Genomic DNA, 24,395 nt, shown 5'->3' with positions numbered 1-24,395 from the left:
GGTCCTAGCTCAAAAATGCACGAAAAAACACTTGACACCACTCAGAGATGCAGAAAAAGCTTTGAAAACACAACCGACCATAATGATGGAAGTTATCAGATAAGACTCGTTGCTTCCATAGAGGGGAAACTCAAAGCAAACGGGAAATTTAGCGTCAAAATAATGTATATAGTTCTTCGACTATTCTTGAAAAACATAATTAGGCTTTTAAAGGATCTAGAGGCTATTTTTAAGCCGGAATATTCGATTTTCCTGTTTTTCGCTCCTTGAGTCTAATGAATTTCACACCTCTGTATTGCAATGTATAAAAAACAAAATTAAATCGAGTTTTGGTTAATTTCATGAAAATGCACGGTTTGTTCGCGCACTAAAAACTGTAAAAGAATGTAGTTAATCATAAAGACCTGAGAAAAGAGTGTTAAAATTAAGCATTTGAATGATTTTAGAACATGAATTTTAAAAATGTGTATTTTCTAAAAATTGTTTTGAAATTGGCCATTTTTATCCTTTTTTTCAAACCTTTAAGCTCGTTTACCGGTAGCTAACCGTAATTTTTGAAAAAAAAAAAAAAAAAAAAAAAAAAACTAGAAATGAATTTTTCGGGTGCAAAAGGAGGCAAAGTGCTCGGGTGAATTTTGCCGATTAATCGGCACAATTTGGCCGATTATGGCAGATCAATCGGTACTGCCGATAAATCGGTGCATCTCTAGCGTTTACTAAAAGTGTTTTTAATTTCAAGCTCTCTTTTATTGCTCACAAAGCAAGAACAAGGTTATGTATAGATTCGATTGAATTCCAAATACAACTATATCAAAGTTCTCCTAACAAATATATGACGCTCGTATGCTTTCTTTTTCCCTCGCATGAAAAGTACCAGACATGCTTTTTAACATCAAAAACAAACTTTGCATTCATATGTCTCTCTTTTTCACGGTGATCTTTTTTATCGGAATTAACGCATCAAAAGGGCAAGCAAAAAAAGTGTTTGCTGACGAAAAACAATAGCTTCCATAGTACGGATGCGACCCCAATATCGCTCGTGCTTTTCAATGATCGTTCTCTCTTTTAAAAAAGAGCGAGTAATGAGAGGGATGCCCATTGAATATCAATCAAGTCAAACTTGTTCTGTTTGAAACGAAAGGCGAAGCAAGAGAGAGATAAAAGGTCTTTTATATGTATATTTTTTTAGTTTTTGACTTTATTTGCGTAAGTCTTAATTCACATTATTTAATGAAATTCTCTTTTTGTTTTCTTTTTTACTTCCTTTTACAAAAAAGGAAGTATTGTATTAGCGAAAAAATTTTCACTCAAAAATCGGCCTTAATTTCCATTTTGCTCGCCCCCGAATGAATATTGAATTTTTTTTTCGACCCGATCACACGTGGATATATGCCTAAGAACGTATAGACACCCGAAGTATGCATTTTGACGATCCCCGAGTTAATTACAATGAGTTTTCTCGTGACGTCTGTATGTACGTATGTATGTGGTATGTGCGTATGTGTGTATGTGTGTATGTATCTTGCATAACTCAAAAACGGTATGTCCTAGAAAGTTAAATTTGGTACGTAGATTCCTAGTGGGGTTTAGTTGTGCGCCTTCCCTTTTGGTTGCATTCAGATGTTCCTAAGGGGGTCTTTTACACCTTCTTGGGGTAAAATCAGTGCTTATTTCAATGCAAACTCAAGTGCTGTTATAATTTTGCTAAGACTTGGCGATAAATCTCCAAGCTTTTGGTCACCAAGTTTTGTCACCAACTTAGCGACAAATTTGGCGTTTTTTTTAAAAATTTTTTTTTAAATTTTGGTTTCAATTTGGCCGGATTTAGAGAGTTAACAATTAAATCACATTAAAACTGTCAGTATTGGAAAAATTTATCTGTATAAAACGTTTTCTTTGCTTAGATTCACAACAAGCTTGGGGTAAAAACATTTAAAGTGTTTCTTTGTTTACTCCGAGGCACTATTATCATTAAATTGGAGTAAAAGGAAGTCATGTGGTGCACACATCAGCTCGTTGTGTTTTTTTTTTGGTGATATTTTTAAAAATTTTTTAAAATTGCATTAGTTTGTTTATTTTTTCTTTCAAACGAAGATTCAGAATAGCTGAGGCAAAAGCTTCATGCAACTGTTGTAACTTATAATCAATTCATAGATTAATAGCAGTTTTCAAGTAAAAATACAATTAGATTAAAATCAAGGACTCAAGGACATTTTTAAATGCAAAAATTGTGGTGAATAAATTTCATTTTAGCAGCACATACATTAATTGAAATTTTAGTTATCGCTTTCTGCTTAAACTATGTGTCTTAAACTCAGGTGAATTATTGAATTACTCGATTCTAGAAGCTGCTTCACTGTTTCAAGCATGAAAAAATAGTAGAGGAGGATGGTCCCAAAGAGGGTTGGTCGCCCCCAAGCGGCGATGTATACGCATGTCGTGCTTACATGAACATCTCCGAGTTTTAATCAGTACCAGCGAATCAGCAGTGAAGCGGCATGCCGCTGCCAGGCTTTAAAAAAAAAAACAAAACCCATACATTTCTTTAAAAAAATAAAAAAAAGAAAATTAATTTGAATTCTGAAATTTTGAATTAAAATTATGTTTTTCGCAATCACGAACTGAGACAGGACCCTACTCATTGGAGTTATTGTTTCTAGAAACGGCTCCGGAAGACATATATATATATATATTGCACAAATTCCAATACAACATATTCACCGCAAGAACCGAAATAGCGAACAGCAAATTCAAGACATTTGCCTCGTATGCTCAATCTTATATACTACTGAAATAGAATTCACATCTCTACAATAGGAAGAAATATGCTAATGCATGGATTGCTTTCAGTGCAATAAATTTCTGCGCTTTTGAACATAGTATGTTTTAGACACAAGGCAATAAATTTCCCTTTTAGGTAGACAGCGAGACAAATTGCTTGTTTCAATGAGCAGTATAATTTCAACACCAGAATTAGATATAATAAAAAGTTCAATTTTATTTTTTTGTTTAGAGATTTTTTTCTCCCATTTGGAGCATTTTTTCATCGGTAGAGCTTAGAGCCATTTTGACTCTGGCGCCGTCGTGCAACGCACAACCTTGCACATAGGGACGGCGCGGCCCTGAGTGCACACCGCTTTTGAATAATGCATCGGGTACCAAATTTTTTGACCCTGAAATTTAAAGCAAAACCGGAGTCTGTGATCAAAATGAATGAAAAGTTCTGAGGAAAGGAAAAAAAAAACTGAAAAATGCCGAAAAAAAAAAGGTAAATAAATAAATACATGAACAAATGAATAAAATAAGTACAATGAAATAAATAAGATCTAATAAAAATAGAAATAAAAATTAAAAAAAAAAAACGTCAAGGACCATCAACGTGAGTAAACGCGACCCAAGATGGAGTCTTAACAAGCAAAAAAGAAAAAGTACCTCTGAAAATTGTCTTTCTCATTAAACGATATTAACAGACGTTTCAAATGACTTAAAAAAATTGAACAAACTTCATTTTTCGTAAAAAGACAAGACCTTTCAATTGGCGAGAAACTTAGAAGCACACAAAAAATTTTTTTCATCAAGTTTGGAAATTCATATGAAATGTTCGCTTTCACATGAATTTCCAAATCCATACTTTCTCAAATTTAAATAAAGCTCTTAGTTAAAACTTCTTTTATTGAAAAACAAACTAATTTGTATTCCAGTGAGGTGTATTTTTAGGTTTTTTTCTACTTCTTTTGTTGGAGGATGTTCGGGACAAGATTCCACATAAAACCATCCGATTGTTATTTAAATTAGAAGTGCCACTGAAATTTCCGTTTTGAAACGAGGTATTGGAACACAACAACCCTGGACCAGTAACCCCTCGATCCTTCAAAGCTGAGTATTTCGTAAAATATCGGCAAACGCTCTACAAAAAATGAGGCATCCAATCATAAAGAGAAAAAAAGTCATTAATTGCGAAACAATTTTTGGGGCAGGAGGAACGGAGATGATTGCCTAAAACGGTAAAAGGATATTGCATTATATAACTACCATAGGAAAATCCAAAGGATCCACTGAACCAAGACCAAACCGTTTGACACATTGGGTCAGTTAGTGGCGCCCAGCACTTATGCCAACCGTGGTATCCGTTTTGCTTTAGAAGTGACCTCCGATAACTTGATTGGCGCCCCTAAAGCGATGTGGTCTCTTTTATCTTCTATAGATTGGTTTTATTATTTGGATGTTCAATGTCACAAAATAAACAAAACGTGCAACAGTTTTTTTGCACCTGTTTCAATTTGCTGCAAGGCCAGTGTTCTGCCCGAATTTCTTACAACTAGATAGTGTAGAGAGAAAGAGAGTGGGTGGAGAGGGTATTTGGGTTTTTAACAATACATTAAATAAGTATAGGCGTGGATTAGTTTGCATTTTGTAGGTATGCAGGACAAAATATATTGTTGTCCATCGAAAAAAGGGAGACTATTATGAGTGATTTTATTGTTCGTTTTCGGAAATCTCTCTATACTAAATAACAAATGGCGTCGAAACTATTTAGGCGTGATGAGATCACTATGTCAAGCAAATACTTATATAATTAAGCTAACTATTAGCTAATCTAGTTCCGGGACTGCCCGTAAGTTATCAGTATTAAAATAACTTTTTCCATTATAGTATATGGTTGAAATCATTGTCTATTATAAAGGAGTCGGTTTGAATTTATTTCAGAATTTTCATTAGCAGAATACAATTAAAACCGGTTGTAGAGTTTTTTTTACCCCCTTAAAATACTTGACGTCTTTTGTCGTAAGAAAAGTTAAGTTGATTTAATTATTATTACTTTATATGTTTTGACTAAAAATTGTCAAAATTTATTTAATTAAAAAAAAAAAAAAAGTCGACGTGATGTCAGAATATTTTTTAAAAATATTGTAATTACTGCCCTCCAGTTTGAGAACAAGGGATTCCAGCAATTTTCTGCAATTTTTAGGACGAAACATATGGAGCCGCTGATTGAAACTAGAAAAATCCTTAATTCTCAAAAGAAATTGTAATTTTAAAATTTTGGAAAATCATTTTATATTTTACATAAAATAAACATGTGTATCTTATGTATTTCTGCCTTAGCCCTGGCTTAGGGCGGTAACTTACTGTAAAATACTTTTTTATACTTTATTACATACCGAAAAAAAAAAAACATGAAGTGAGGAAAATCTTTTATTTTCAAAACGCTTAATTTTTAATTGTTTTTTTTTTAAATGTCCGATTTTTCAAATAAGACGTGGTTTTTTATGACTTCACAAGTGATGCACTTTGGCGCGCTGCATGTTTACGCTTACTATCTACCACATTTCCAGGTTATGATAATTCAGAAGCGATTTAAATATTGCACTCTACGCTTGCTATCAACTATATCGTTGCCAGTTCATGTGAATAAAGAAGCGAATTAAATATTGCGCTGCGGGCTAATGGCATCAGTGAATGGTATTTCATCATTTGGGATATCATATGCAGAAGCGTAAAAAAGGAAATTGAATCTGCCCACCAATTAAAATTATTTTTTAAAACGCTTAAACTTTTTTTTTTGTTCTTTTTTTTTAATGGTTAAATCCTATGTTTTTAAGCGTGCTCTTTCAGAAAAATACTTTTAAAATTTCGGAAACGACCACATTCCAGGTAATCGAAATTTTGAGTCCCGTTATATGAACTTTGACGCTTTTGATTGATGCTTTTAAAAATCGATAAGATGATTTTGATGAATGTAATTATTGACTTTAAAAAAGTAACTTTTATTATTTTTTCACTTTTAATGTCTATCGCGCAAAAAATGATTACTCTTTTTGCTGAACGTAGAAACGTAACGTTAACTACTTTTTTTTTTAAATCTAAAAATCATTAGAATCATTCATTATGATTCTATTTAGTTGAAATAGTGTTGCGAAGCATCATTACTAATGGTCTTAGTGAAAAGCCTTCCCTGGTCGCTGGTGGCTGATAACTGACATTTTTCGCAAATTGCTGCTTTATTTTGGGATCGGAGCTTTTGGGAGTCGGACACTTCTAATAATGAACGAGTTTTTTCGACTGACATTAATACGTACTGTAAAAATCTACGGATTTACTGTAAAAAACTTAAAATTGCTGTAAAACTAAAAGCTAAAACTACTGTGAAACACAAATTTGCCGTTAAAGCGAAAAGCAAACTTGCTGTAAATATTACAGTAAAAATGCTCGCTTACGTATTTTCAATATACAGTAAAACCTCCCCAATGCGGACACTAACGAGACAATTTTTTTTTGTCCACAATAGAGGAGTGTCCGCAGGACAGGGGTTTAATAATGTTATTTGCCTTTGATTCGGGGAATTTAAAATTGTCCGCATAAGAGGGGTGTCCACACATGAGGGTTGTCCGTAGGAGAGGTTTTACTGTATTTTGCTAAAAGTTATTGTGTAGTTCAGCTTCTTGTTAAACTTTCGCTTTTGAATGTTTTTTTCTTAAATGCAACAATTTGATAATGATACGACTCTCTTTAAAATTGATCTTTACTCTATTTTCAGGTAGAATGAACAACATTTGTTCACCTAAGGCATTCATTGTACTTGTTGTTTTATTGAAAATTTGCCATGGTAAGTCTTAAAGTATTTCTGAAAAATTTTAAAGTCAGTATTAATGATTTTAATGTCATTTCCAATCTGAGACAAGTGCACTGAATTATTTTTTCAAGTAGTACATTTTTAATGCGTATGAGTTTATTTTATTTTTTTCCGAAGTTTTAGTTTGTTTTTAAAAACTGACTAAAATTCAATCGTAGAAATAGCAGTTAAGGCTTTTAGAAACAAAATTAAAAGCAAAAGATGTTCAGACATGGAGGATATGGATTTGCCAACGTAAATTTTATGGAAAATAGTGAAATGAAGAAGCGAAACATCAAACATCAACAATTGATGTTATATATTAGGGTGGGTCGAAATATACTTTTTTTTTCGATGATGGGTAGTACGGAAAAGGTGCGATTGGTGGTACATAGTGCGCACACAAAATTTGAAATTTTTTGCTCAATTTCTTGATCTGCCGCAAACGCTTTGAAGTTTCAGAAAAATGCTAATTTTTGACGTTTTTCGCAAAATTGTGCAATTTTTTTTATTATTATTTTTGATGATAGATAGAGCAGAAAAAATACCATTGGTGGCCAAAAGTACGCACAAAAAGTTCGAAAATGTTTGCAAAACTTCTTGATCTATTGCAAACGCTTAGAAATTTCAGAAAAATGCTTAATTTTGATGTTTTTAGAAAATTTGTTAAAAGAAATTTAAAAATGTTTTCGATAAAGGATAGAGAGAAAATGGTCATTAGTGGAGCTAAAGTAACTTAAAAAATTGAAGTGCGGATGATATTTACTTCATTTCATGCAAATACGTAAAAATTTTGGCAAAATTCTTGCTTTTTGTTTTTTTTTTCGGTTATAAAAATTTTGTTGTCCAAATGTTGAAGTACTTAGGTAAACACACCAGTAGTGACCGTAAGATGGGCCAAAAAATGACTTTTTTTTAGGGACGGAAAAGGTGCCATTGGTGGCACCTTTTCCGTCCCTGCACACAAAAAATGTGAAATTTTTTGCACAATTTCTTGATCAGCCGCAAACGCTTAGAAGTTTCAGGAAAATCTAACATATGACGTTTTTTGCAAAATTTGTAAAATAATAATAATAATAATAATAATAATAATAATAATATATTCTGTAATGAGTGATGCGAAAAAGTTCTATTAGTCGCACTAAGTTTACATAGAAATTTGAATAACGTAGGATAATTCATTTATTTTCCTCAATGCGAATTAATTTCAACAAAATTCTTATTTTCTCTCAAAAAGCGTAAAATTGTTCATTTTACTGTAACGCGTTCATTTTTTTCTGTCCTTTTCTTACTTCATTTCTTTGTTTACATTGATGAGTCATTTTGCTTGTTAAGCGCAGGCGAATATAACTGAGGAAAAGGTGGAGCAGAAGATGTGCTGGGAAGGGTATGGGGTGGGGGTGTTGTTTATAAAACTAACTTAATGAGATTGTGCTTGCGCAAAGAAGGTTGAAGACAGGGCTTATTTTTTTCCGATCCGTTTCTAGACGACATTCTTTCATTTTGGTTCTGAAATATTCCTCTCGTGTGATACAGTACTAATGCGTTGTTTTTGATTTTCTATTTTGATTTGGGCGCCTTTCGTCACAAAGGCAATTATACCAATGGCTCTGCCAAGGTTCATAAAACTCGCAGTAGCATAACTTTTAACTTGTTTGGAGCACCCTGCGAATTAAAACAGTTGCAATTGCCAACCTATGCTGACGTGATGCGACACTATCACTTGTTGCGAATTGAAAATCATGATGTTTATCATCAAACAGTGGACGATCTTGTAAAGATAGCAAGACGCAGGTAATGCGTCTCCCACTTCGATGAGAACCTTACGCAATGAAGAAACATAATCATTTTTATACGTTATTTAGTTTAGACGGACGCTGGTCACGTGAAAAAAAATGTGTTAAGATAATTCACAACGGTACAGTAAATATTCTTAGTAATTCCTTTAATTCCTTTATTCAGTAATTCCTTTATACAGCTTCGAGGAAATTTCGCGGTGTTAGTCGATTCTTCCTTAAAGTGTAAGAGAGAAAAAAATGTTTTTTCTCTTCAAAACGAAGAGTATTTTTACATTTTAGTTGAGAATTTTTCAGCTCGCGAGTAGTTAGTTATCAAGTTCAAAATCGTTATAACTCTAAAGTTTTATTCTGTGAAAAATGTCTTTGTCATGAAATTTTCAATTTCTTCAAAATTGTTGAAGATAAGTAAGTTCAGAACAAATAGAGCCCGTCAAAATAAACTTTAGCACAAGGTCTGAACAATCTCTGCTCAGGGCTTCTTTGACTGACACTAGCATCTCAATTTCTGCTCATCAGATGTTTATTTCTTTACATTTTTCGACTTTAATTAAAGTTTGAAGTGAGTAGCATTTGAATAAACGTATAAGAATGCTTTTAAACTTTTGTTTTAAAAAAAAGTAGTTTACGGGTATCTAATTTGGGCAAGGAAAAAATGACTACTTGAAAAATCTAAAATCTTTAAATAACTCCAGAACAAATGGTGATATTTTCTTTAAGCTTAAATGCATTCATAGATCCAAAGTTTGCACATTTTTTCAGCAAGTTGCGTAAAGATATTTTAGGTGATAGTTTAAATTTGTTTGAATAATAGTTTTCTAGACATAGTTCTTATGTCAAAGTTTTGACAATGACAAATTTGACATTTTTTTCAAAATGATTGAAAGTCTTGACTGAGTTAAAAACTTTGAGTGAAAAAATATAACTGAATAATTAGATAGATTAATTATTATATAGAAATTTTTAACACATGAATCAAGTTTGCGAGATTATTTTTGTAGAAGTGATTCGATGACAATAAAGAAAGGGAAGAAAATCGTTTGCACATCACTCATTCTATTTAATTTTTGAGTTTGATAGATGCTGTAGAGCATAAAATTTGCGTCATTAAAATTTGTTAAAGGTTTTCTTCCTATTAAATCAGTATCAACTCTACAGTTTCTGCAAACACCTGTTTTTATCGCAAGAAAATTTGTTTAGCAAAATTTATCGCAAGAATTTAAAATGCTCCATCGTTTAACAATTTTCATGTACTTTTGTTCAACCGTTGCTTTAAAAATAAATCGGGAAAACCCCATCTCTACTTGTTAAAATGTTTTTTTTTATATCTTTGTTTATATTGTTATACAATAGAGTACATTATATTAGAATCATGGTTAAAGCACCATTTGCTTTTTTTACAAGAAACTGCAACTGAACCTAGGACAAATTTGACAATTTGACAATTTTTTCAAAATGATTGAAAGTCTTGACTGAGTTAAAAAACTTTGAGTGAAAAAATATAACTGAATAATTAGATAGATTAATTATTATATAGAAATTTTTAACACATGAATCAAGTTTGCGAGATTATTTTTGTTCAAGTGATTTGATGACAATAAAGAAAGGGAAGAAAATCGTTTGCACATCACTCATTCTATTTAATTTTTGAGTTTGATAGATGCTGTAGAGCATAAAATTTGCGTCATTAAAATTTGTTAAAGGTTTTCTTCCTATTAATTCAGTATGTAGAAGTGATTCGATGACAACAAAGAAAGGGAAGAAAATCGTTTGCACATCACTCACTCTATTTAATTTTTGAGTTTGATAGATGCTGTAGAGCATAAAATTTGCGTCATTAAAATTTGTTAAAGGTTTTCTTCCTATTAAATCAGTATCAACTCTACAGTTTCTGCAACACCTGTTTTTATCGCAAGAAAATTTGTTTAGCAAAATTTATCACAAGAATTTAAAATGCTCCATCGTTTACCAATTTTCATGTACTTTTGTTCAACCGTTGCTTTAAAAATAAATCGAGAAAACCCCATCTCTACTTGTTAAAATGTTTTTTTTGTTTGATATCTTTGTTTATATTGTTATACAATAGAGTACATTATATTCGAATCATGGTAAAAGCACCATTTGCTTTTTTACAAGAAACTGCAACTGAACCTAGGAAAAAAATATCTATTTGCATAGATAAGAAAGTTTAACTAAATAATTTCAGGAATTAATAAGATAATGCTTGAAAAAAATTTGATTTGTAGCTATATAAACTTTCCAACAAAAATATTCAATAGTTTTGGCACTGCTTAAAATAGGGGGGGGGGGGGCGTATATCACTACTGAATGTGTGGAATTCTACATCTTTTGAAAATATAAAAAATCTTAACAAAGCACAGTACTTCTACAGAATTAACTGAAAACGTATATTAAGGAGAGTTGTCTAAAACGGGGACAGTGACTTAAATGGAGACTTTCAGTTTCTCATTGGTTTGTGCTGTCATTATCGGTGTAACACATTAATGTTATTCTTTGTTCTTCGTTCTATGTTTTCAAATGTTTTTCAATTTTTTTAAGTCCGATTTGCACTTTTTACTGTATTGGACCTTATCAGTTCACCTTGCAACATTCGGAACGTCGATTTCAGAAATACTAGTATTTATTCTCCTAATTTTAAGTTACATTTTGCATCCCTACATGTTGTTTTAGCAACATGTAGGGCAGTTAGTTACATCATGTAATATCGAAATGCAATCTCTGCCGTTGCTCATTTTACTTTAATGCATGAAACCCTTCCACCATATTTTGTTCCAAATCGGAATTATCTAACTGTCGAATACTTAATCTCTCGTTTTCCCTCGAGGTTAAGACAGTAGTTTGAAAAATTGGTTAAACACGAGGACGTTAATTCAGTTAATTTGATCAAGAAACGGACGAGTAGCTAGGCTTTAGTTACAAAATTCTTTCCTTCTTTTTCTTCCATCTTTTTTTCTTTTCGTTTTTTTGCTGTTTGTCATTACTAGTAATTTCGTTACTAGTAGTTCACTCATAGATTTTCAATAAAAAACTAAAAGAAAGCCAAAAAAAGAAAACAAAAAATGTTTTTTCTTCGAATAGCATTCTCACCCTTAGACCCTCTTGAGTAAAAGGTAAAAGTTCATGTTAAATTATTTTTCAATTGGATCTGAACTTGATGCCAAGTACTAATATAACGCTAAAGATGTTTTGAATCAAATATTTGCAAACTGACGTCATATGAAGGACCATCATATTACGTTCAGTGTCATTGAACATGACCTTATTCTCCATTAATGGTTTGAGAAGGTTTTTATTCTCGTGCTTTGGGGTTATCCATAGTAAATGATTTCACACTTTTTTTCAACAAACTTGGCCCCCTTTGTCACAAAGTGTAGCACTTCACCTTACACCTATCCTCCCCTTGTCACATGTCACAGTATACTGCATAAGCATTTTACTAAAAAAATGGGTTTGTTTCATCTAAAATGTGCAATGTCACACTTCTTAGTACCTTTCCCTCCCTCTTGCCACAAGCTGTCAAAATTTTACAAACCCTTTCCCTCCTAAAAGTGGAACATCATTTGTGGACGACCGCTTGTCAATAAGTACTAGGCTAAAAATTTCTTGCATTTATGAAGGGTAGAACACTGTGAGACACGCATTGACGTTCCGACTTTTAAGTAATGCTATGAAACCGTCGGTTTGGTCATTAAATATTACTTACTGCTGAAGGCTAAATATTATGTGAGCTTTGTAGTTCTAAAATAATCTAGAATTTTAGATCGAGATAATAATTTAATTTTTTCTCCACAGCCCAAAACTGCTTTGGAGGAATCGAATCCTTTGAGAAGACGACTGGCACTGCTTTTGGACCATCCGTTGGAACTTCTGTTCTGTTGCAGCAGCAAGATCAGGCTTTGACTCGTGACTGTATAAATCTGTGCAAACAGCAATCGCAGTGTCTGTCTTTCTCGTTGGATTACGCTGGATTTCGGTGCAGTTCCTACAATGTCAATTCGGTCGGAAGAAGAGACGCTTTGGAGATTCGCCTAAATAACAATTATTTCGAGAAAACGTGCTTCCATGGAGGTGAGTATTTCAAAGAGATAATAAATCAAGTGGTTTTGTAGATCAACATGAGGAAAAAGTAATTGAACTCAACTAATTTCTACTTGTTAAGAGCTTCAGGTTGGTTTGAGCAATTTTTCAAATAAACGTATTGATTTACTGCTTATAAATTTGGGAAATGTTGCACCCTTTTCACGAGAAATGGGCTCGATAACCTTTAAAATATTAGGTTCGTACTGTACAGGTTCGTACTGTTAGGTTCGTACTGTTAAAATATTAGGTCCATAAGAAAATATGCACTGTTTATACTGTTACTATTTTTAAGGTAGAGTGAAACAAATGTAGTGTTGAATTCTTATAGATTTAAAAACTAAGAAAAATGTGTTGTGTAAATGACAGTAATTTTAATACGAAATTGCGCTTTACAAAAATGTCATATGAAGGATTTAATTAGACACAGCTCGTTCTACGAGTATATTGACAATATAGTAATCGTACTTCACTTTGTGTAAGAACGTTTTTTTCCTAGCTTTTAAGGAATATGAATCATAGAAATATGCGTCAGAGGGGGAGTGACGATATAATCTCTTTCTTAACATGCTATTTGTTACAAAAAGAGAAAAAAAAAGTGAATTTACCTGCTAAGCTTTAGTTTTTACTTAACCTTTGCTCTATTACACAGGTATAAAAATTGTAATGCAGGGTGTTTCGCATTAAATGTGGGGAAAATTAGCAAAGAAAAAAAAAACTTTAATTAATCTATTTAGTCCAAGTAACTTGTTTTTTAAGCTGCAACCATACAACTTTTATACTGTAACAGCTGAAACTCTTCCGGTTACAAAATCGCTGCTTGGGGCACTATTAATCAAAACGATGCCGATACACATAGACGATTGAAGAGAAAGCGTACTGTGTTTTGGAATATACCAAAACATTTTTTATAAGATTTTGTTAAAACACGAAGTGTTTGTGTCTCCACTTCTTCAGGTCTTACTCCTGCAGCTCCCGAAGAGATGAAGACAAAATAATAACTGAAGTGTTCGAATCAAACGGCAAAAAATAAACTACATGTAATATACCAGACAGTTCGGTTATCACATCCAAAGACAACAGTTTCGTTCTGATTAGAGTTCCTCAGTCAGGAATAGTGAATAACCGAGCTGGAGGCAGATATTATCTCATTGAAGCTGAGAGTGCCAACAAACTGGTAGATATGTGAATGTATCAAACCAACGAGTGTCCACAGCATTGTGCGGTTCAACTTGCTTGTAATTGTGCCTTAGCTCTGACTTAGGAGTCGTTTAGATTCACGAGTCGAACCACACCATGTCGTGAATACTCGCTGGTGAGAAAAATTCACTTTATCTACCAGTTTGTTGGCACTCTCAGCTTCAATGAGGTAACATCTGCCTCCAGCTCGGTTATTCCTGACTGGGATGTTCCATTAAGAACGAAACTGCAGTCTCAGGATGTGATAACCTCGCTGTCTGGTACATTGCGTGTAATTTTCGGGGGGGGGGGGGGGGGGGGGCTTAGCCCGGTAACTTACTGCTAAACATATGCTATATATCATGAGTGTAGCAGGAACTAGAATACCGCATAGATATTTGCCACGTCATTGGAAGGCACAAAGAGCATACATTGGAACCTTGATAACTATAGTTTCATTGTAAGTTTGATTTTCAAAATGAAGTACTTACAACGTTTACAGGTGCATTTTCTTTTTGTCTCATTCAACATGAAATCAAGAGTGGATGAAGGTTTGCATTGTCGGGGAGGGGGAGGGGACATACTGTAAAATATAAAGTTTTCGGCAGAAGAAAAAATTTCTGGAGCTAATTGGATGTCAGTAAAAAGCACCGAATCGTCCACTAATAAGGCACTAAGTCGGCAAAAGTTTTATTAATTAGTTCCATCCAACTTACGCAATTATTTCTTTTGATCACATTCAACAATAATGAATGGTCAGTATTGTCGATGGTTTGGGGGGGGGGGGAGGTCATGAACCTCATTACTCTACTCTACACCCCTGTATGAAACACCCTGTATCAGGATAAAAAGACATATGCCGCTTCTTCAAAGATATTTTTATGAAAATATAATATGAGATACTTTAATGTGTGAGTTTCTGCTTTTCTCATAAAGAAAGTATCGGAAAAGTGAAAATTCTCAACTGAAAAGTAAAATTAAAAATAAAACTAAGCTCTGAGAAAATACTCTGTAGAAGCAATTTATCGATATTTTTAAAGCAAGAATATCTTTAAAATCCGTTCAAAAATGTCAACTGATTTTATTTTTGAATAATGGATAGTTTGCAAGTGAAATTTGATGACCAATACTTGTTCTACAACAATTGTTATTCTTCGCTGCTCAGCATGAGCTAAACTCAACATTTTTGCTGAAACAAGAACGATATCGATTTCAATTTCGAACCTCTGAGATATTTTTCATTTTCCCTTTGTGTAGCAGAAACTAAGCATGAGGTTTGATGTTTTAAAATATTGCATGATACGCAGTTAGTATTGCTCAAGATTTGTTCTCATTAATTAGAGCAACTTGTCAAAAAGGTATCGATGTTGTTCAGAAATCGATTTACTCAACGTGACATTTTGGTTATCATGCTGAAAATTCATCAAAATAATCTAGTACGATTTGTTTTGAGAATATGTATGCTCTCTGCCAACCCTTCAGGGTTGGCTAACTTGGCAAGATACTTTTCAGTAGTACCTGGGGAAGGGGGCGGGGGAGGAGGTTTGATGATGTACCGACTATTAGTAGCATAAGCTATAGTCTTGGAAATTGTTATTTTCAATCGTAATCAGCGCGAACCAAACTTGGTGAAATGTGTACTTTAGTCTAGTTGCATTAAAGCGTAGGTACTTGTCCTTTATATCATTTATTAAAACTGTCAGATATAGTTGAAGACAAATGCGTTCCACTGCTTTCGGTTGCTTCAAATACGAATGAGGAATACGGTATGCAAAATGGTTAAAATATAGAACATTAAATTTTGTGTAGAATGTTTCGTCTTTGTAATGCAATGTGCACATCGACTTTGTGTACTTGTCGTTACTTTACATCTTCTTTTCTTTACTCTTGGTGTTTGCTTGGCGATATCATTAACGAATGAGAACATTCAACAAGTATCTCATCTAAGTTTTGTATAAGTATTAAAAGAAAAACGATGTACTGCATTTTTATTCTAATATCACTTTAGTAGGGTAACAGCCCCAGTAATTGGTACTTTAAGAGTTTGTCGTTAAACTTATACCTCTGTTTTCATTTCTTAAAAAAAAACAAAAAAACATTTACGTGTAAATACTTTTGTATCAAAGAATACGCATCTGTACATTTATTCAGTTCACTAAAAGCAAAAATATTTGAATAGATATTTTTATAAGAATATGTGTATAAAAAGTTACCAAAATCACCAGTAATTGGCACCTGATACCCCAGTGTATGACACTTTGTGATCCAGTTTTTGGCACATGTTAATAAAACTGGAAAATCACTTTATTTTTCACTTTTAGATTACATACAAATTTCATCATCATAAGAAACATAATTAATGTTAATTTACAGTTGGTAACTGTACATAAACTAATGTTAAATGACACATCTTGACGTTAAAAACGTATTTTAGAGAAGAAAAAATTTGGAATGTTACATGAAAAAAAATATCCAGATTTTATTGCTGTTTCATCAGTCGGCACGCAGTTTTGATTTTAAGAATTATAGTTGCTTTCACATAAAAAGGAACATTAAGCCGATGATTCAAAGGGACCACAAAAAATGGAACAGTTCTCCTACAGTCGCAATATTTGACTGTGATGGTCAAACATAATTGTTTTTTATTGTTTTTTTTTTAAATTTAACAGTAGATTCTGTAGAATTAAAATCAATAGTAGAACCTATATAATATTTTTGCTGCAAAAGTATCAGAAATCAAACTAGTGACATTGCACAACACATTAGGGACTACGAGCACTTGTGCCAATTACTGGGGACTAGCAAAACTGAAGCACCACTAAATGGCAGCCATCATTTCTTCAAAAACCCAAAAAGAGACAAAAATTTACCTCTGCCCACTTAAAGTAACATCTTTCAACTAAACAAAACTTTTGACGACTAAAATTTAAAATAATTTTTAAGTCAGATTTTAATGGATTGATGTGCCCTTAAGCTAGAGAAGATGCTTTTGCAACAAAAATGGCTGATTCGACACAAGCCACAATTGTTTCTCTTTCCTATGCACTACTGCAATTTGCATTGCAATTATTGCAAATTTGAAACCATGTTATTTTTAAACAAATTCCCAAATTCGGCATACTTTTGAACAAGAAGTAGATTTTGATTTCCTTGTGACGAAAATCCAATGAATTAAATATTTGGTTAGCAGCGACAATAAGAAGTGGTACCAACATTTGTAATAATTAGTCTGAATAGAATGCAGGTCTTCTGAACTTTTGGTGGAGCAAATAGTTCAGCAAAATGAGCAATAGAAAGAGTAATAATAGGTTTAACGCTCATTGAAACAATTTGCGCTAACGTAACTATTGAAGTATTACTTTACTTTTAATTCTTTACAATAGGAAAGTTTGATTTATTGCCGATTAAATACTAATTGATTTCATATCATTTGTTTTATCCTTTCATCAACGCATCATGATTTGATTTTGGAAAAAAAATTAAATGATAAATTACAATTAATTTATATTCTAAACGCAACGACGGACTGAATTTACAACCTGTTTTCAACCCTGTTTTCAAGAAGTCTTCACTAAAATTAACATTAGAAGCAGTAAATTGATGAAACGACTCTATTTGTCAAATAAAGGATAAGGCACAAAATTAAAACATTTTCTTTTGAAGAAATAACGTTAGAAAAAGAATTTTTACTCAAAACAGCTAAATTACCACTGCGTCAATACTTCATTTTAATCACTGTTTAATGAACTTTAGAAAATGCATATTAAGTACGTAGTTGACTATTGAGTAAATCAACCAAACAGTATAAAACCAATGGTCAATCTGCCATGGCCGACTATCGGAAATGCACAAATATTCAGTACCCAGTGGTCGGCCACCCGTTTAAAAATAATTGAGTCTAAGAAGGAGTTTATATTTTAACTGAAACGTTGTTACACAATCCATTAAAACATAAATAAAAGCAAATTTACAGTAGAACGAAAAAAAGAAGGGTACTTAACATTTAAAGACAATGTGTCTGCTTAACAAAAAAAAAAAAAAAAGCAGAATCGCAAACTAGGATGATGGGCACACCATTTAAAATAAAATCACTCATTACTACTTAACAAAAATTAATTACAACTTCAGTTATTGGATGATAATTGTGGACAAGTAAAAGAATGTTGGAATGCATCATATCCGATTTTGAGTTATATATACAATAGAGCCTCGTTTTACGCGGTGGTTACGTTCCACGGAAATGCCGCGTAAATTGAGACCTAATAGTGATGTTAAAATAGGGGTTAGGTTCCATAGATAAAAAAATACTTCATTCCAGTGATGGCTAATTGTATCATAAGTTTTATATGTATATAATATCGTGTACATAATATTATATGTGTATACATATGTATCGATTTTTATGCACAACATGCATAAAGAAAGCATAAATTAATTTCGTGTTTTGTTTATAAAAAGGAGTTGGTTATGATAGTCTTTTGGTCGTCATTAAGAATTTTCCTCTGTAGCTCTTTGCAGAGCATTAACGCATCCATCATCACTTGCGTCATTTCCATGATAGAATCTTCCTTCACTAACAAATCAGAAAGATCATTTTTACTGTCTAGGCGTGGCTCAAATTTTCAATGTGAACGGTTTTGGTTGTATGTCACCGGTGTCGGTTTCCTCGTTGATTTCATTCTCCTTTGTCATTCCTAAAAGCTCTTCTTCCAGTGATTTCTGAACTGTGTGAGTTTAATAACTTTACTTCTGGAAAGAGCTCTGGAACCAATAACATAAAATGTCTCCAGTGGCCCAAGCTTGATTATTAGCAAGCCAAAATGCAGTTGATTACGAGTAATCTGCAATATTTAGGAGTTTGGATTTTGAAAGAGGGGAAAATGCTATCTGTTTGCATTGGCGCATCCGCGTAAAACTGAAACTCATCCACGTAAAATAAAATAAAGTTGTCAAATATTAAACCGCGTATAATCGAAACCGCGTAAAAGAAACCCGCGTAAAACGAGGGTCTACTGTATTCTATTTATAAGCAGTTTTATGTCCTTGTGGTCGACTACTGGAGCACTTATAGTCCAATTGCATACTTAGAGTAAAAGACCCTCCGTGGGAAATTTCGTGAGGAAATTATGAGACCAATTCTAATGCATTCCTTATGGCCTATATATCTATGCCTCACCGGGTGTTTTGCTTGAATTTGTGTCAGACGGCCTATGTGACGTCATTAATCCAAGATGGCGGCAGCACTAGATATTAATGAAAATTTTCGGTTTTGACGCATTTTTAAGGCATATTATGAAATGTTTTCAACTTTTATTATATATTTAATATTTTAATACTATTATATTTCAAATTTAAAACAAATTATCTGAATAAAATAAATTATTTATTTTGTTATTTTTGATTTTCGATACAGATTTTATGAACTTTTTTAGAAAAACAATAGCAGTTAAAAATATTTTAGAAAGCTTTGTACGATAAAAATCAAATTTATTATTCCAAAAAACCTGTAAAATTATTTGCATACACGTGTTTTTGGGGTCATAAGAAGCATTTTTTTTAATGCAGAAAAAATTTACAACTTCCGTTACTTAATATCAGAAGCAATGACAATTTTATTATTTACATTTTTTGTGCTCTAAGTAATGAATAAATTATTTAAACTCTGATTGTAATTCAAAAATATAGATTTAAAAGTAAGCAAACAGGTCTTACTTAAAGTTTCATCAATATCGCTTTGTTGGCTGTGCTTTTCACATAAGTCCTCATCACCTCCACACATACAAAGTTCAGTGCATGCAATGTTTTAAGATTTGCATTTGCATGAAACAATGCATTTGCCCTTTACGCAGCTGCATCGAACTAATTTCAAGATGGATTCAGGTGCACAAGAAAGTACACATAACTGAAGCATAGAAGTTGTCTTTCTTTTCCCATCCGAAGTCTAACGGTGAAGGTGAATTCGGGTGCTGCTGGTCAGCAAGACGCCAATCTAATACCTGATAATGCGCTCTTAAAATATATGGGGACAAAGATGCTCCTGTAGGAGGCAAATTTTCATTTTGAGCCTACTGCTTGGAAAACATGAACCAGCGAAGTTCTCCAATATCTGAAATCTTGGTCAGCGGCATATACAAGGAGCAAATAAATCCTCCAATAGCAACTTTATCATTTGCATTAAGTTCTTCGGTTGTCCCCAGATGACTCAGAGCATCAGGAGTATTTTTGTCTGCCGTCTTATAAATTTTTCAAAAAGATAATTTCCCTTCTTAGCAAGTGAACCTGTTGTATCACATCCTGATAGAGCATGGAGTTCTAATATTCTTTGAGTTTTTTCTGGTCCTAATGCTGTCATAGTGACTTTAATATCTCTCTTTGTGTTTTCTTATCTTATAATGCTTCCCCATATGCTGAAAATTTGGGCTTACTTGTCATTGCAATGTTATAGGACGTTATTTCAGTCAGGGACTAAGGTAACGTCGAAAGGAAACGGGATGCTGAAGGTATGGTAAGAGGAAGTGGAATTTGTCTTGAGTCTTTTTTCTGTTGATGAAGTACCATTACAATGCCATGCAAAGTACCTTTCCCGTAAGATGTGTCTTCAAGGAAATCAATGTTATCTGCAGCACAAAATAAAAATCTTTGCCCTTTTCAAATCAGGAGGAATATACATCCCGTTACTATCATCCATGCGTCTTATTAACCCACTTACTATCTATGTTTCCAAACGTAGAATTTTAGCATAATCAATTGAAACACCTAGTTTATTTAAAAAATCAATTATATATTTGCTTCGGGTAACAGAGTACATAGTAAGGTCAACACCAACTTGCAAAGACATATCTCGGGCGTGTCGATGAACAGTTTCTTTCGAAGCTTGGTATGGAGACAGCATTTTATGCATGAATATGTGTGACAGTCTTTTAGCTTTATACAGCACGATATTGTTCTGCACCTCATAAATAGAATTAATTTCAAATTTTCCGTTGCAGCACCATTTAAAGAACTGATCAACTTGGATTGGAACGGCATCAACTATCTGATTCTGTTCAAAAGATCCTGTAAATGTCCATTTCTGATCAGATAAAACTGCTTTGCGTAAAATGTTTGCAGCTTCAAAGATAGTTCTCATGTTTTTTCCAATGTCTATAAAATAATCTTTTGCATTAGATAGGGTAATATCTGCAGTTTCCTTTAAAGACAAGCGTTGCGACTCATTTGCACTTTTTGGATTACTAAATATAGCGTCATCAATTTCCTCTTGAATGAGATTTTTAATTTCTTTTCGCGTTTTATTTTTTCCTAAATTTTTATTTGCAATTGACTGATAATTCATTTCAAGGTCTGCTATTGTACTAACATTTCCCTGAACAAGAAAATCATTTAATGCACACAGGAATTCTACGTCTGTTGCTTTATTAGAAATAATGTCTTGTGACTTTGTTACTACATCAGAATCGCAATTTTTTCGTAAAACATTAAATACATGTTTTGCCGAACAATATTTATGGTGTAAAATGTTCTTTGCATGAGGGTCTCCTGGATCTGTAAAGTCACTGAGTTTAATTTTGAAAGTTTCATTTTTGGAAATTTCAATGGCTTTTTTTAGTTGCTGACCTGCAGAATCTATTTTTATCGCCACCGATGGTTTTCTTACACCGCCTTTTCCGAAGCAGAAAAACCACTTATTTTTGTCACCAACCACGATTTTGGATCTCGTTGTGTGTAGCCTACAACATTGTCTTCATGAATGATAGTAGAACAATATAATTTATTCTTATCCATTTCGTGAAATTTCTTACTTCTGTCCATGCTTGCTTTATGAGTGCACTTCTCTTAGCATTTTGCATGCCATGATGCGGTTTCCATTTTTTCAATTCTTCTGCGGTCACATTCGTTAATAGTTCAGTAAGTAATGTATATACTCTTTGTCATTCCATTCTACTCTCTTCTTGATACATTCTAACACTTTATCATAACTAATGGGTTTAACTAATGGGCACTTCTTCTTAATCTGACAAAAAGTACATAGTTTATAATTAATTTGTAGCCTTGCTTTTTTCGAAGATGGAGGCAAAAAAAAAAAAAAAAAACTTGTAAATGAGTTTCTGGGAGAGAAGACATCGTGAATAAAATAGCAGTGATAAGTTAAGGAAGAAATAGCCGTACTTGAAGATTTGCAGACTATTCTCCAACGAATGGACAAACAATACTTTCTCTACGCAGAAGCTTTCTCTTCTACTCTCTCTACAAATTCCTTAAGAACACCCCCAATGTACGATATTCATATCCGGTAAAAGAGTTTAGGGGGTCAGGGGGTATACAGGTTATTAGAATTCTATCAAACGATTATACAGTCAAACCTCGTTAAAACGAACTCAAAGGGACCTTCAAAGTGAATTTGTCTCAACAGTAGCTCGTTTTATCCGAAAAACGATAGTGTTAGGTGTGTTAAGTGATTTTCAACAGAAGGACGGGATCGCAAATGTAGTTCGCTTTAGCAGTAGTTCGTTATAATCGTGTTCGAATTAACGAGGCTCGACCGTACTAATGTTTAGTGATCTTAGCCTGAAAATTAAAAGTATTTTTACCAGCGAAAGTTCACTCAAGGAACTTGTAAAACAGCTAATTCTGAGAGCCAAAGTGAAAAAAGATTTATCAGAATTTTTTTTAAAATGAGTTAATAAACAAAAAAATTAAATATTTTGTTTTTAATTTATAATAAGAAGATGAATAGAATATTAATCACGTAAATTCACCAGAAAATTATCACAAAATACTCAAAAATTAACTGATAATTGCAAAAACTCAATAAAGCCGCCATCTTGGATTGATGACGTCATACAGGCCGTCTGACACGAAATCAAGCAAAACACCCGGTGAGGCATAGTTACACAAACCATAAGGAATCTATTAAAGTTGGTCTCACAATTTCCTCACGAAATTTCCCACGGAATGTAGTATGCCCCCCTACTATTACCCTATTTAAAACTAATGTTTTCTTTTGCTGAATACGCAGCAAATACCAAACTTTTGTGTAATAGCAATGTCAGAAATACTTAAGCACTGAGCAATGTTCTATTAAGATTAAAAAAAAGGTATTAAAGGAGAAAAAAAAGTGGTAAATTAAAAATATTCTGTGATGATTTGCCACTGCCTTAAAGTTGAAGCATTGTAAAACAAATCTTGAGAATAACTTCTATATCTTGAGAAATCTCGTTGAACTGTTTCAAACTTTTATATAAATAATAGTTCTTTCCTCTAATTGATTCTTACGGGTCTTGACAGTTTATGACTTTTTTGTGTTAAACCGATGCAATTCTTGAAATCCTTGAAAAATGCGAAACTTCATATGTCACCCATTTTGACCGCAAGAGGCGCTGATCTCAATCCTGTGTATCCACCAATAAATGGACATTTTGGTTGTAAGAATGAAAAAACTGGATTGCCTGTAGTACCCTCTTTGTTGCCATGTGTTTCAGCGATTGTGACGGCCTTTTAGAATTATGTGGGGCCATGAACAGTTTTATTCGTCAGGATATCGCAAATTAAAAATAAAGTTTTTGAAAAGAAAACTCATTTCTTTGAATAGTAGGCATATACACAGAAATTGCAAGTTAAAAGCGTTATAAAGTAAATTTCAATCATTCTGAAGCTAAAATTTTCATTAAAGTTATAGCTCAGGAAAACAGAAAGTAGAAATTAATTTTACACACTTCTACCCTTTTCTCAACTACCAGATGTGTGCTATTGAATGCGTCATTAAACATTAAAAGAGACTTCTAATGTACAAATATCTCTAAACTTGTCTACATTGATCGTAAGTTTAATATTTTCCCCTTTTATTTGGAATTGAATAATGATCATCTAAATTTTCCTTCCAAATTTTACGAGTTTTGTTTTGAAATACCTTTTTTAGAACCTATTTCAGAATTTTTCGAATAGCAATCCTTACGTCTTTTGTTTAAAAAATACCTTTTACAAAATTTGTATTTAACATTTCTGTGACATTTATAAAGAATATAACAAAACACAAGAAAAAGGTCTACATTTCGCAAGCACCTAAAACAATTATTAAGACCGAAATCTTGCACCATTATATCCTTTCCATTTACTTTAAAGTCTCTTTTAACGTCGTGAACTTGACATTTATATTGTACCATTAGAGGTCTCATGGGCAGAATCGCATTCTGCTTGGCATAAATATTTCCCAGAAAGCGAGTTTTCCTGCTATGCGTGCTTGAAAATGACCCCAGGAGTAACTTAAACTGCTTTCAAGTCGCCGCAATGAATATTTCCACGAAATTACTCTCGACAAAATGGAAAATACGCTGACCACAACGAATTGTAACCTTTACAATGGAATAAAGATCTAGGAAAGAGCAACGGATAGAAATTGCAGTGGCAACGTTCTTTGAATTCTTCGGCAGAAAAATTTACATTTTAATCTTATACTTGAACGTCTAGGCCATTTTGTGACTCAATTTCGAATTTAAGGCTTAACTTTAATCCGGTTTAAAATAAACCACGAATGAATTCCAATTTTAAAGAAAGTAAATTTGAAATTTATTATAGTTTTAGTTTATGGAAATAGTGGAACTTTAACTATGGAAGATTTCATTGAGCTGGTTTGCTACGTATATAAAAATGGCGGAATTTTCTTCAGTTTGATGGGCCAATGGAATGTAGTGAACTGCTATATCGACGTTCTG

At 33.0% G+C, this 24,395-nt stretch overlaps 1 protein-coding gene across 1 annotated transcript in view; it reads left to right on the top strand.

Annotated features, from left to right (window-relative positions):
* LOC129216426 (uncharacterized) overlaps positions 1–24,395 on the top strand; it is a 102,818-nt gene that overhangs the window by 424 nt on the left and 77,999 nt on the right. Inside the window, exons 2-4 of the mRNA XM_054850640.1 lie at positions 2,346–2,403; positions 6,539–6,607; positions 12,223–12,498. Coding sequence (XP_054706615.1) covers positions 2,346–2,403; positions 6,539–6,607; positions 12,223–12,498 — 403 coding nt within the window. The remainder of the gene's footprint in view (positions 1–2,345; positions 2,404–6,538; positions 6,608–12,222; positions 12,499–24,395) is intronic.

The sequence above is a fragment of the Uloborus diversus genome, chromosome 2 (genome assembly GCF_026930045.1).
Source record: "Uloborus diversus isolate 005 chromosome 2, Udiv.v.3.1, whole genome shotgun sequence".
In the NCBI taxonomy this organism is placed as follows: Eukaryota; Metazoa; Arthropoda; class Arachnida; order Araneae; family Uloboridae; genus Uloborus; species Uloborus diversus.
This window is presented reverse-complemented; position numbering and strand designations above follow the sequence as displayed.